Raw genomic sequence first — 12980 nt, forward strand, 5'->3', positions numbered from 1 at the left:
CAAGTTACTACTCAAGAATGGCAAGGAATTCAAAAAACATGACAGCTATCCTAATTGGTTGAAAATGAGAAAAAGAAAGTTAGCCAGACAACCTGTTTGGACTACAAAGCCAGCAGATACGATTCCTCAAATTTGACCATTCACTCTCCATACTCCACAAGTCTTCAAGCACATGATGCTGCCTTCTTTCAGATGAGCAACATCATTCCGATCTTAACAGTCAGAAGAGCAAATCAAATCAATCCTAGCATATTCACAAATCACAACTAAAAAGTACAAACATTACAAAATAAAACATGCAGCGATATCAACAAGCATTCTGATAAATAATTAGCCAACTAATTGACATTACAAAATAAATAAAGAAAAAAATCATTGGAAAGATCACTGCTTAAATGAAATTTGAAATATCTCCCAATAGTTTTGATCGGTTACCCGAGTTGTGAGAGTGATCGGTTGATATTGCGTGCTTCCTTCAAGCGCTCCCCAGCTGCACCTGTTAGCTTCTGCCTCCGGAACCAGCTACTTAAACCATCTGCCAGTCTCTGCACAATAAAATGATTATGAGCCTAAATTTTACAAGTACCAGTCCGTTGAATATAGAAACGTGATACTCATGCTTTTCCATCCTAAACAACAGAACTATCTGCACTTCGATTTACAAATTCATTGCCTTTTTCCGACAGTGCTCACAACTGTTAGTTGTTACAGGTATACTTCTTTTTTATTTATTTATTTATTTTTACTAAATTCAGTAATACCATATTCCAGATATTAGCAACATTATTTTAGCATTACCTTGGATCGGGATTGCAGGTAAAAGCAGTATGTGATAGCGAACTCTCAGGAACGGTCGGGTTAGAAGAGGGAGGCCTAGGTGGAAGCGGGCTCTTCAGGATTTGGAATCGAAAACCGATCTGACGGTGGAGAATTTTCTTTGGAAGACTTGGGTTTGGGGGTCTGCGGCCCTTGATTTCGGCACCGTTAAGGCTAGAAGAAGAAGAAAGTGGTGGATCGACGAGATGGGTATGTCGCAAGATAGAGTTTCTTGGCTGCTTCACGTTAGAGAGGAAGAGCGAAATTTTGGAGGTATAGGAAGAGCGAAACGGAATTTGAGAGATAGGAAATCGCAGGGTTTGAGGAAGACGAAGAAGAGAAGGGGAGATGAGAGGCAGAGTAAACCGATGGAGAAGAAAAAGGGGAAAGAAATTTGAAATAAAAGAGACCGTTGAGGTTGAAGAAGAGGGAAAAGAAAATTGACCGTGGAGGAGAGTTATTTAATTTTTGGATTAAATATTTTCTATGAAAATTAAAAAAGAAAAAGTTAAAAGGCAAATATTTTCTACTTTTTTTTATTATTTATTCTATGAAAATTCAATAATAAAAAAGCATCTATATTTGCTTTTGGTATGGTTCACATTTTTATTTATTTGACAAAAATCTAACTAAATTATCATTCATTTTGACCTAATATTGCAAATATAAATTTATATTTTGCATCTTAACTACTCTTTGGCATTTATAATATCATTGTTCCACACCTCAATTTTTTTATTGTTGTCAAAAATAAACCTAATCCAAAATGAATTAGCAAATTAGGGAATAAATGTAATCATTGTTTTTGGGAGTTTGAGTTCGACCGTGATTATTGTTGAATAATTTTCACTTAGACATGCACATTTTGCTATTTTAGCAATTTAAATTTAAAATTTTCTTTTATCAAAAGTAAACCTCTTGTTTTAATGTTTTTCTGGTCATCCCTTTTAAATACAACTAATGACAAATGAATATAACAATTAAGAAATTCGTAGATATATAACAACATTTTAAACTAATTGCTGCAGTTATTTTAAATCACATATGTCATTCGCTTATAAGCCATAAGAGTCTATTAACGATATAAATCTATCACAAATATATTTTGCTACATTTACAATTTTTAAAAGATATTGTTATATACTTAATTATTATTCATAAAATTGCTAATCCATTATACTTACCCTAAGTTAAATGAATAATGTCAAAAGTAAGTTTACTACGAAGGTAATTTGTGTGACCCTTTTATCCTAACGTAGGAAGTTTGTTCCACTCCATACCATTATTGAACTAAGAAGATTAAGTGTGTATTAGTATGTTTAAACAAGTATAATTATAGCAAAATCTATGAGTGATATATTTATATTAGCAATACAATATGTGTTACATATGCAAATATTTTGTATCTAATCGTTGTATTTGCAATTAACTCCATTCAAATATACAAATATAAACATAACTCTTTAACCTGAGTTTAGCTAGGATCACAAACTACAAAAAGAAAGTATGGAACATATTTAATTTGTTTTTTTTTCTTTGAAGAAAATTTGGTGTGTAGCACATTATATATTTTTCTTTCCTTTAAAAAACAGTATTGATCTTATAATATACGGCCTTGCACAATGTATTCACCATAAAGATCATATAATTGTAGAGATGTATAGAAGGTCTGATAAACAACATAAACGAAAAGTTCTAATCCTTGAAATTGTAAACATTACCCATATCCTACAATAAAAGTCACATCAACTTGATATTTGTTGAAATTTAACAAAAATGAAAAGAAAGCAACGATAAACCAATGACGATGGAAGAAGATACAGTTTTCAAACACAACCAGCTATCCAAATTATTCATAATATGGTATTAGAAAATATATTGCAATTTGTAACCTCATAAGTTTATAAACAGAGTAAAAATTAAAGGAAATTTTTTTATCTTATATTAGACTTATACTTTATACTACTTATATGTAATTCTTAAGTTTTCTTCTTTTAGCTATAAAAGACACAAATTAAGAAAAAAAATGACTTGATTGTCCATGTAAAGTTATGCCCCAACTTTTTTCTTCTAACTTAAGAAAAGGAACACCAACAAATATCTATCCCCATAAACTAAAAAGCATAGGAAAATGATAGTAAAAGTAAAATCAACTTTTTCTGTTATCTTTTTCCTTCATTCATTTACTTCTAATTGAAAATAAATCAAAAGTCTAAAACCGATCAAATTATTGAAAACAAAAAACAAGAAACATAACAGTGTGGAGAGGTAGTTATTATCAAGTATTTGATTTTGTTTAATAGATTCCAGTTGTGACAACCACAACAATTGTATGCATGAAGTTCATCATTCAAACAGATTCTGACAACAAATTTCAACACATCTGCAAGGCGAAAGAAGATAGGAATTAGGATAACAAGGTAATTAGAACACTGAAATAAATTTTAAAAATAATTTTATTGCCGATTGCTACTATAAGCATAATTATCTGCTTGTATAGTTGTCTTGCATGATCTGACAAATACATTATGGTATTTGATATTCCATTCAGGTTGTATCTTGCATGTTACCAACAAAATCATGTGCTTAGTGATAAATTACTCTTAGACTGAGAAATACTCGAAAAAAAATCAAGAGTAACAACTCTTAGTTTCCCAGAAAAATTGAAACAAAATCATGACAAACCAACAACAAGAACTTCATAAACTTGTCTGATGAAAGCAACTCAAGAACAGTCTCAATGCAGATCATACATGAGTTCTTTGCTAAATATTTCCAAAGGCTAAAAAGAGTTAAGGAAAAAAAGAAAAACAATAATTACCTGTAATTTTCGTTGGTTCATGATCTTCTCTTGTCATTCCCTCACTTTAATCTCATAACTGAAAAGGAAAAGAGGAGGGAGGGGTGATTAAACTCATGCATGTACATAATGTCGAAACCAGCAAAATTACCACCCTATTAACTATGAAAGTCTGGTTGTGGTCGAAGTAGGGTGAAAGTCAGTGTAGATTAGAATAGATGTCACCGTGAAGCTCACTGTCGGTTGGGGAGAACATAAAAATTGATTTTTTTCTTTTATAACAGGCTGACTGACCTACAGGCTGGGGTGAACTGGCTGGCAAGGAGGAAGTGACATGCTACCACTAGGTTGTGTTAGGTGTGAACAATGGACAATGGTGGCTAGAAGTGAGGGAAGGGCTTTGTCAAAGGGTCGTGCAGGGCTGAACTCCAACTGTCCAATATTAGTTTGTTCGGTTACTTTCTTTGTTTCACCCATATCAATGTCTGCAAAAATTCCCACAATATATAGAAATGGAAATAAAGATCCTTAAGTTCTTTGAGAAAAATCATAAATATAGCCACAAAATTTCTCCAATTATTTGTTACTTAAAAAAGTATAGAAATTGTCAACCAAGCTCAACTAACGCCTGTATGTATGTACTTAGAACCAAGAGGTCTCGGGTTTAAATCCCTCTACCCAAAATTTGTCCTAAATCTCAACTTTTTTACAATCAATCCTAAAACTCTTTTTCTACCCCATTTTTGGCCTATTTTTGGCAATTCCCCAATACTATTATAGTTGTAGAATAAAAAATTTTAGATCAATCACGCATTATCGTTGAATTCAAGACTAATTAAAAATTGACATGTGTCCCAAATTAAAATTGAAAAAAAATATAAATTTGTTAATTTGGATGATACACATGTTTGGATCAAATTAATTATTTTAGTTTAATTAATATTATTTACTCGGTTAAGACTAAAATTCAATCGAGCCAAAAAAATAAATTTAATTTAGCTCTGGTCCATAAATCAACCAGACTCAAGTTCATAAAAGCCACTAAAGAACTCTATAGATACTGGAGTTCCCTTCATTTGAAGATACAAACTTTCTTTCAAGACTCCAACTTCAAGAACGTCACGTGCTCTGCTTCCTCAAATCAAGCATAAGCATCTAAGTGAGAGAGAATCAGGAGATCAAATGACTCATTGCATCAAATCAACATAAATACATTATTAATACAAGTTGGAGTTCACAAATTAAATTTCTCTATAAAGATCTCGTGTAAACCACAGTGAACCAAAAAGTGATTATAAACGAAATATTTCATTAATAAATTCAATCAAATAAAATGAAATACAGGAAAATTACAACTCTACTGAACTTGAGATGAATCCTCAAAATTCTAAGTCTTTTCCTTGGACGAATTCTCTAATCGTCCGTCAACACACACTTTGTGGGATGAGAAATTTTAGAGCTACTATGCCTCCCTCATAGGAACTTTTGTACTTAAGATTAGCTACTGACTTGGAATGTTGCGGAAGACCTATGGAGTTGTTGTAAAATGGAAGAAATTGTGAGAAGATGGTGATGAATTTGACTATAGTTAGTTGTTCCCCGAAATGGAAGACTTGCTATATAATGTATTAATTGACTGTCTCGTTGTTGCTGTCCATTGTTATTTTGATAAAAGGTTTGCAGATGTAAATAATTTGTAAATTTATAGATCTAAGAATGTTATCATACACTTCATATTAGATAATAAAAATCACTTGACAATTTCTCAAACACCACACCGTCTACCGCCTCAAAGTTGAGTTATTGATCATGGTCAAGACAAAGAAAATAAGGATTGAGACCACACTTGCGAAGAAGAAAAATGTTGAGAGGAGAAAAAGATCATGCATGCAAATGGAAAAAAAAAAAAAAGAGAAAGTAGGAACTTTGTTTAGGTTCATCAAGAAGATAAATGGATATAAAGAAATAACCAAAATCATAACTTGAATTCTTTCTCATATTTGCAATAGTAGAAATCTGGAAGACACATTTGCAAAATATCTCAACTTATTTTGCTACCTATTACAATATTCCTAAACTTATTGTAAATGTACACAATTTTGTATCTGTGATCAGTTTCAAGAATCTCTCCCTAGAGAGAATAAGTTGCATCTTCTAAAAGTACTTGCTATGGCTCAACATCAACATACTTTAGGAAACTTTTCAATAGTTATTTACATAAAAGAAAACTAGAAGGTAAAATAGTAATGAATTTCTCCAACTGAATTTTGTTCGAGTTACAATAGTTGTATGTTTATGCGCATCTATATATATAATGCAATAATGTAAGACAACATGAGCATAATGTAATATGGAGAGCTGGAGGATCAAATAAAAATATAAGAAAATCAGATTATTATCTTTATGATAAAATAATTAGTACAACAAAAAACAAAATTAGACTTTACTAATTGCAGATCAAAAATTGCATCCGCGACGCTGGCAAATCAGAGTTGCATGGGAGTTGAATCCTTAACAATCTCATATAATGATATAATGTTTTCAATGCTCAATAGGCCAATGATGCACCATTCCAAGAGATCTGATTTCCTATTCTGGAGGACTTCTTGAAGAAAATGAATGTTATGCTGCAAGGAAGGTGCAAATTTATTAGAGAAGAATTAAACACTGTTCTATCTCAAGAAATATCATTTCCATAAAAGTAAAAGAACCTCCTTCCAGTGAGTATGATATAAGTGGAAGAATCTAGGTTAAAGATTTAAATAAGGAAATCACAATGAGAATGTTGATTATTTTTTCCTTAGCTCGGCTTTTGGAAAAGGAACACACACCACTCCCTGATTTCATTTGCATTATTTTGGGTCAGCTTCAGAATACACAAACTTCAGATGGACAGCACAAACACTTGGAAACAATTTAGCAGAACCAATTTCTTAAAGAAACATTCTAAACTAATTAAATAAAGAGAGTCCTCAAAACTTCACTCCTTGAAGAACTATGAATTGATTCTCCTACAATAGTAGCTAGCTTTTGATAGGACCACGTCCCTTCACCACGGATTAGAATATTGATGTCAATATTTTAATTTTTTTTATTCTTCTTCTTTAAAAAAAATAAACATTTAATTCTTGAACATTGGGATCTAAATGTCCAGGGATAATAATGCTCATACCCACGAAATAATATCCACCATCCAAACTGTTAAATAAAAAAATTCTTTTCCTAAAATTCTACCGAAGCAGTAGGAAAAGTTGTTATGTAACTTTTTCTAAATAAGTGAAGAAAGAGTGGACAAGAATATGATAAAACCAATAAAATTAATCAGAAGCTGCTAGTATCCATTTGATTTAATACGTTCCAATCCTTGAATTTAAAGCCTTGTACATGTGTGAATATTATGCATTAACGATTTAACGATTTTAAAATGAAATAAGAATGAAGGATTTAAATTCATTCACTTGTGAAAGTTGAGAGATTTAGTTAATACAACATTTAGTATAAATTGGTTTTCTTTCCCTTAAAAAGAATACTAAAGAAAATACGAAAGTTTTCACGAGGTTACACGTCCTCTCAACACATTTTCCATTGCATATAACCAAAAATAGATAATATTGCTTTCAAGTTGGCTATTGCCACGATATTTAAGAAGAACGTTCAAGAGAAGAGGCTCAACTATACGGAAAAAACCACTTTGAAGGAATGAATGGAATAGAATGAAATTACCTCCACAAACTTCAATTTGAAATCTAGATTCCCAAAGCGCTGGGTGACCTCGTACTCTTCCCGAAGGTACTCATATATTTGAGCATATTTTGCATCCCTCCACGCAATTTCTGATCTGAGTGGCAAAGGAAAAAGACATAAAAGAGCACTAAGATAACAAAATTCTACCAATTAAAGCAATATTATGATCGAATTTTCTATGCACGAATATTAATAATAATAAGAAGGTAAGAATGTATATATTTTTGTTTACTTATATCAAGCTTGAAAGGCAAACTTTTCTATGTTATGATCTTGGTTCTGTTAGGATGTCAAATACATTTCTGAACAATAGTATTATCCTGGCGCCAAGTACTGCGAAAACCACATAAGACGTAATCCAAGCTTTAAAGAGGCTCTAGATAAAATAAAAAGCAAAATGTATTTGATAGGCCACTGATTATACATCAGTATGCTCGCAGGGGCAAAAAGGGCAAAGAAGTAGTTATTATTGAGTTGGGAGAATCATCCAACAGTAAGAATGATTATCTTGGGTAGTTTTGGGCATTTATCTTGACTAGTTTCAGTCTTCAGGTGGTTAGTAGTTGGTTATGAAGGAAGTTATGTTACCGTTGCTATGTTATGTGTTTAAATAAGAAGTTAAGTTAGCAGATGGGTAGACAGTCTTTTAGTTTGAAGTGTTTGGGTTTCTCTCGTGTGGGAGGAATGGTCTATGTAATAGTAAATTATCTATAATAGAAGAACTTTACTTTAGTAACTATCATACTGGTATAAGAGCCCTCAACCTGGGGATGATAGGAAAGGTGGCACAGAAGAAAATTGAAGAACGGTTAGGCGTAACTGATTTTGAAATTGCCAGGATTTAAGTAGATGTTCAGAAGTTACCACAAATTGAAGAAACGCTGCTTGCACTTGCTTAAGATTGTTCAACGCTTTATCCTTATAGCACAGTTGGAACAACAACGAAGGAATGCAGATGACACTCAAACATTATTGGCTTCTCTAGTTTCTGGTGTTGGATTGTCAGATCGCCCTTCCAATTCGGAATCGAATGAGGAAATTAAGAATACGACAGTGGCAAACACAGTGGAACCTATTTATGGCTATAGGAGCAATGCATTCAGACAATAATGAGGGTGAACAGGATCATAGCAAATTAAACAAGTTTGAGATGTCAGTATTCAATGAATCCGATCGTTACTTACAAATCCATAAACTTACTGATTCCAAAAAATTAACAGTGACAGTCATTAGCTTCAAAGCAGCGGAGCATTAGCTTCGAAGCAGCGGCTCTCAATTGGTACCAAGCCACAGACAAACGAGAACCAATTTTGAATTGGAATGATATGAAACGAAGATTGTTGATCCGATTTGGCTCATCATGCCAAGGTTCAGTTTGTGGGCAATTTCTCATAATCAAGCAAGAAACAGTGGTGGAGGAATATTGCAGTCCGTTTTGATAGGTTAGTGGCTCCTTTACTCCAACTACCTACCAAAAAAATTAAAAAAAGAACGTGTCCTCTGCATGTCGTGTCCTATGCATGTTGTATCCTATATGTTAAAAAACTGGTGTGTCGTATCTCGTGTCGGTGTTCGTGCTTCTTAGGTTTTGAATTTAAAAACTCTTCTAAATAATTTTAAAAAAAGATTTCCTATTGTTCGGTTTTTCTCTGACTTACCAATTAAATTATTTGGTTGCACTACTTATGTTCATAATCCCAACTCTACTCGTACTTCACTTGATCCTAAAGCTGTTAAATGCATTTTTGTAGGCTGTCTCCTATAGGAAGGCTTACAAATGTTTTGACACTTCGACTAAAAGGTATTTTGAGAGTATGGATATGTCTGTTTTTGGAAAATCAACCTTTTTTTAGCCAAAATTCTCTTTAGAGGGAGTCCCCAACCTTAAGATAATTTTTGGGACACTTAACCTATCCCAAACACCATTGATTCCAAAGTTATGAGCTAACTCTTGACGTCAAGTGTGGAGAGTTCTTCAGGGGGAGAACCACTATAGACTGACTTGACAAGTAAAAACCTGAACTACAGCTTTATAATAAAAGAAACTTGACTCGAAGGAATTGAGAATGATCTATCACAAAACCAAACTAATACCCCGATAAATGATTATGAAGATCCAGGTAACATACATTCTCCTTTTACTTCGTCTAATTCTCCCCGTTCTTCTCATAATTCCTTGTCTAATGTCTCTGATCTTGATATTACAATTGCCAACAGGAAAGGTACCAGTAAATTTGTCAAATATCTCATTGCAAACTATCTTTCTTATCGTAAACTTTCACAATCATAAAGCCTTTACATCCAAAATAATCAACCTGTTTGTTCCGAGGAATATACAAGAGGTCCCAAATGAATTGAATTGGAAATTAGCAGTGATGGAAGAGATGAATTCTACATGGGATATACTTGAACTACGAAAAGAAAAGAAAACAGTTGGATGCAAGTGGATGTTTACGCTAAAATGTAAAGCTGATGGTAGTGTCGAGAGGTACAAGGTTGGATTGGTTGCTGAGGGGTTTACTCAAACCTATGGAGTTGATTATCAAGAAACATTTGCTACAGTTGTCAAAATCAATTCTATTAGAAATTTGTTGTCTGTTGTAGCTAACTTTGATTGGCCTCTTTATCAATTGGATGTTAAGAATGTCTTTCTCAATGGGGAACTGAAAGAAGAGGTAATTATGGACTTGCCACCTAGTTTTAAGGTAGATCTCGGGATTAACAAAGTTTGCAAGTTAAAGAGATCATTATACGGTCTCAAACAGTCTCCTAGAGCTTGATTTGAACGCTTGTATATTCCTTGGAACAAACAGTCTCCTAGAGCTTGATTTGATTCGAGAAAGTAGTCACGGGCTATGGATTCAGTCAAAGCCAAGTCGATCATATGATATTCTACAAACATACAGGAAATGACAAGGTTATGATTTTGATAGTTTAATTTGATGATATCGTTCTTACAAGCAATGATGAGACAGAACAAAGTTTCGTGAAGAAAAAGTTGGCAGATGATTTCCAGATCAAGGACCTAGGAACTTTAAAGTACTTCCTAGGCATGAAGTTTGCCAGGTCCAAAAGTGGCATTCTTTTCAAACAAAGGAAGAATATTATTGATCTGTTAAAAGAGACAGGTTTACTTGGTTGCAAGGTAGCAGAAACTCCCATTGAGCAGAATTTGAAATTGAAAGTTGCAACCAAGAATGAGATAAAGGAAAGAGAAAAGTACTAGAGACTTGTAGGAAGACTCATATATCTTTCCCACACGTCCTAACATTGCTTTTGCAATTAGTATCAAAAGTCAGTTCATGCATGCTCTTGGACCAACTCACTTTTATGCCGTTTATAGAATAGAATCCTAAGTATTTGAAAGGTACTTGAGGAAAAGACACATTGTTTCAAAGACATGATCATCTAATGTTAACGTTTACACTAATACTAATTGGGCAGGTTGCATGACTGAGATCTGGTTACTGCCCCTTCCTTGGAGGAAATCTTGCTACTTGGCAAAGTAAAAAACAGAGTGCTGTTGCAAGAAGTAGTGCAGAAGCAGAATTTAGAGCTTTAACCCAACGCATTTGTGAGTGTAAATGAATAAGATTGTTGGAAGAATTGGGATTCACTCAAACAATGCTCATGCAGTATCACGGCAGCAATTTCCATTGCCCACAATTCAGTCCTTTATAACAAGACGTAACATACTGAAGTCAATAAACACTTTATAAAGCAAAAGACCAATGTGGGAGTAATATGCATACCCTACCTTCCGACAACAGAACAAATTGCAGATGTGTTAACTAAAGGCCTTCCAAAGTGGCAATTCAACAAACTGATTGACAAGCTAGCAATGACTGATATCTTCAAACCAGCTTGAGGGGAAATGTTGATTATTTCCTTTATTGTATTATATTTTATTGTGTTGGTTGTATAATATTTGCCAAATTTATTTTTTCCTTTTTTGTAATGAGTTGTTTTATTTAAGTAAAATCTTTCTATTTGTGAAATAAACAAGAAATATATTATTTTAGCATAAATCAATGAAGTCTTAATTCCAAGCGATGTTTACTGGATTTTGTTTGCCTCTTTATTTGTTTTGAGGATCTTTTTTCTTCTACTTTGTTTGCTTATTGGTTTGTATTTTGAGTATATCTCTTTTCATTTCCCTACGTGATGGGAAACTTGTTTTCATTTCCTTATGTGATGGGAAACTTCCGCAAGGAAGTCTCTTACTGTGAGGAACCAGACTATTCCTATATCTGCACAATTCCGAGTAAACGATGTATAAGAATGCTTAACGACAGATGGTCTTCCTTTTTAAGAATGTCCTGCGTTGTGGGTGGTCTCTTATTCCGCCGCTTTCTAGAGCTATGCCGCTGCCATTACCCCTTGGATTGGCCATGAGACAAACATTTTAGTTTCTTCATTGCAAGTCTCTTTGCATTTCCTTAATGAACATTTTTTATATTGTATCCTTTTCAAAACAATAATAAATAAAATAAAAAGACAGCTATCTGTTTAGACCAATATACTATAAGTCCAATACCAACTATCGGGGTTTTACCTCTCAAAAAGACCAACTTTGAGAATTACATCTGCTAAATTTGAATTGGCCTTTCCAACAAGTTGAAGGAGCTTTTTCTTATCCATAGTGAATGTTCCTGTTTTCTCCATTTTACGATTTATATCTGCAAACTCTTCAACCAAACTATCAACCTGAAAAAGAAAAGAGAGAAAAGAAAAGGCATGTTTTGAGAACACAAATACAAGCACTAATTGGTGCTGAAGATTAAAATGCCAAACTCGGAGAATTAGTAACTTAGATATTTAATGAGCAAGCAGATCTCATAACCTCCGTCATTCCAGCTAAGTGACAAAAAATGTCAATTATGACACGATGATGGAAAAGTTGCAGGAAATTATGATGTCACCAATCATGCTTTAGGAATAGGTCTAGAAATAATATGAGTGGCCTACTAGGTTGTCCCAGGAGTAAATAAAAGAATGTGATAGACTGCCAATGATTGTTCACATAACCAGGCATTGTAATCCCATTTTTTTATTTTGCTTCCATACCAAATCGTAAAACCAAATTGTATTTATATGTTGTCTTGATCTTTTGGGATCATTCTTTGGATTGGAGTCCTTTATTGTAGGAAGGGTTGAACTCTCTTTTCTATTGTCGGGGATTGGGCTTCTTTTTTTCTCTTTTCTATCCTCTTGAGTGCCCTTCTATGTTCTTCATTTCTCTCCAAGAAATTGTGGTTTTGAATAAAGATTAAAGAAACAAAAAATTGATAAAAATCAGTTTGACAAAATGTAATTTTTAAAAAGAACATAAATAACAATTCTACAGACATTTCAAGAGCTCCCCATCTCTCCTAATCCTAACCAAAGATAATTCTTAGAGAGAACCTATTGGCACCTACTAACCAATATATACCCATCTACTAGGAACGGGTCTGGTTTCATTAAAAGATTATAGCAATGATTCTACAGTTTTGTATCCTATTTGACACCTTTAAGGATTATTTTGTGTGTTGTATTTTGTTTTTCATAGACACCTGTCTAATGAAGAGCTGTTACCTATAATTGGAAAAATTCACCCATCAGAGCATTACTATGCAAA

General features: G+C 33.3%; 1 protein-coding gene and 2 long non-coding RNA genes across 3 annotated transcripts; all 3 read right to left on the reverse strand.

Moving 5' to 3' along the window:
* Window positions 1–153: 153 nt before the first annotated feature.
* LOC116405955 lies at window positions 154–950 on the reverse strand. Its single transcript, XR_004219035.1, has 3 exons — window positions 799–950; window positions 436–545; window positions 154–212 (listed from the first exon to the last, which is right to left on the reverse strand). It is a non-coding gene; the product is annotated as an uncharacterized LOC116405955 (long non-coding RNA).
* Window positions 951–3055: 2105 nt separating this feature from the next.
* Window positions 3056–3848, reverse strand: LOC116405956. Its single transcript, XR_004219036.1, has 2 exons — window positions 3638–3848; window positions 3056–3199 (listed from the first exon to the last, which is right to left on the reverse strand). It is a non-coding gene; the product is annotated as an uncharacterized LOC116405956 (long non-coding RNA).
* A 1957-nt stretch (window positions 3849–5805) lies between these two features.
* On the reverse strand, window positions 5806–12096 carry LOC116405940. Its single transcript, XM_031889682.1, has 3 exons — window positions 11916–12096; window positions 7340–7454; window positions 5806–6243 (listed from the first exon to the last, which is right to left on the reverse strand). Exons 1-3 carry the CDS (start codon window positions 12023–12025, stop codon window positions 6103–6105), a joined length of 366 nt encoding a protein of 121 aa, XP_031745542.1. The 5' UTR covers window positions 12026–12096; the 3' UTR covers window positions 5806–6102.
* Between the last annotated feature and the right edge of the window lie 884 nt (window positions 12097–12980).

Source organism: Cucumis sativus, unplaced genomic scaffold (genome assembly GCF_000004075.3).
Source record: "Cucumis sativus cultivar 9930 unplaced genomic scaffold, Cucumber_9930_V3 scaffold47, whole genome shotgun sequence".
NCBI classification, from domain to species: domain Eukaryota; kingdom Viridiplantae; phylum Streptophyta; class Magnoliopsida; order Cucurbitales; family Cucurbitaceae; genus Cucumis; species Cucumis sativus.

Bases quoted from the DNA above. Each gene is read 5' to 3' on its own strand.
- LOC116405940 (XM_031889682.1), bottom strand. From the start codon at position 12,025: ATGGAGAAAACAGGAACATTCACTATGGATAAGAAAAAGCTCCTTCAA. The intron at 7,455-11,915 runs GTAAAACCCCGA...TTTGCCACTCAG, and splicing joins AAAGTTGGTCTTTTTGAGAG to ATCAGAAATTGCGTGGAGGG. The intron at 6,244-7,339 runs GTAATTTCATTC...CCTTCCTTGCAG, and splicing joins TCAAATTGAAGTTTGTGGAG to CATAACATTCATTTTCTTCA.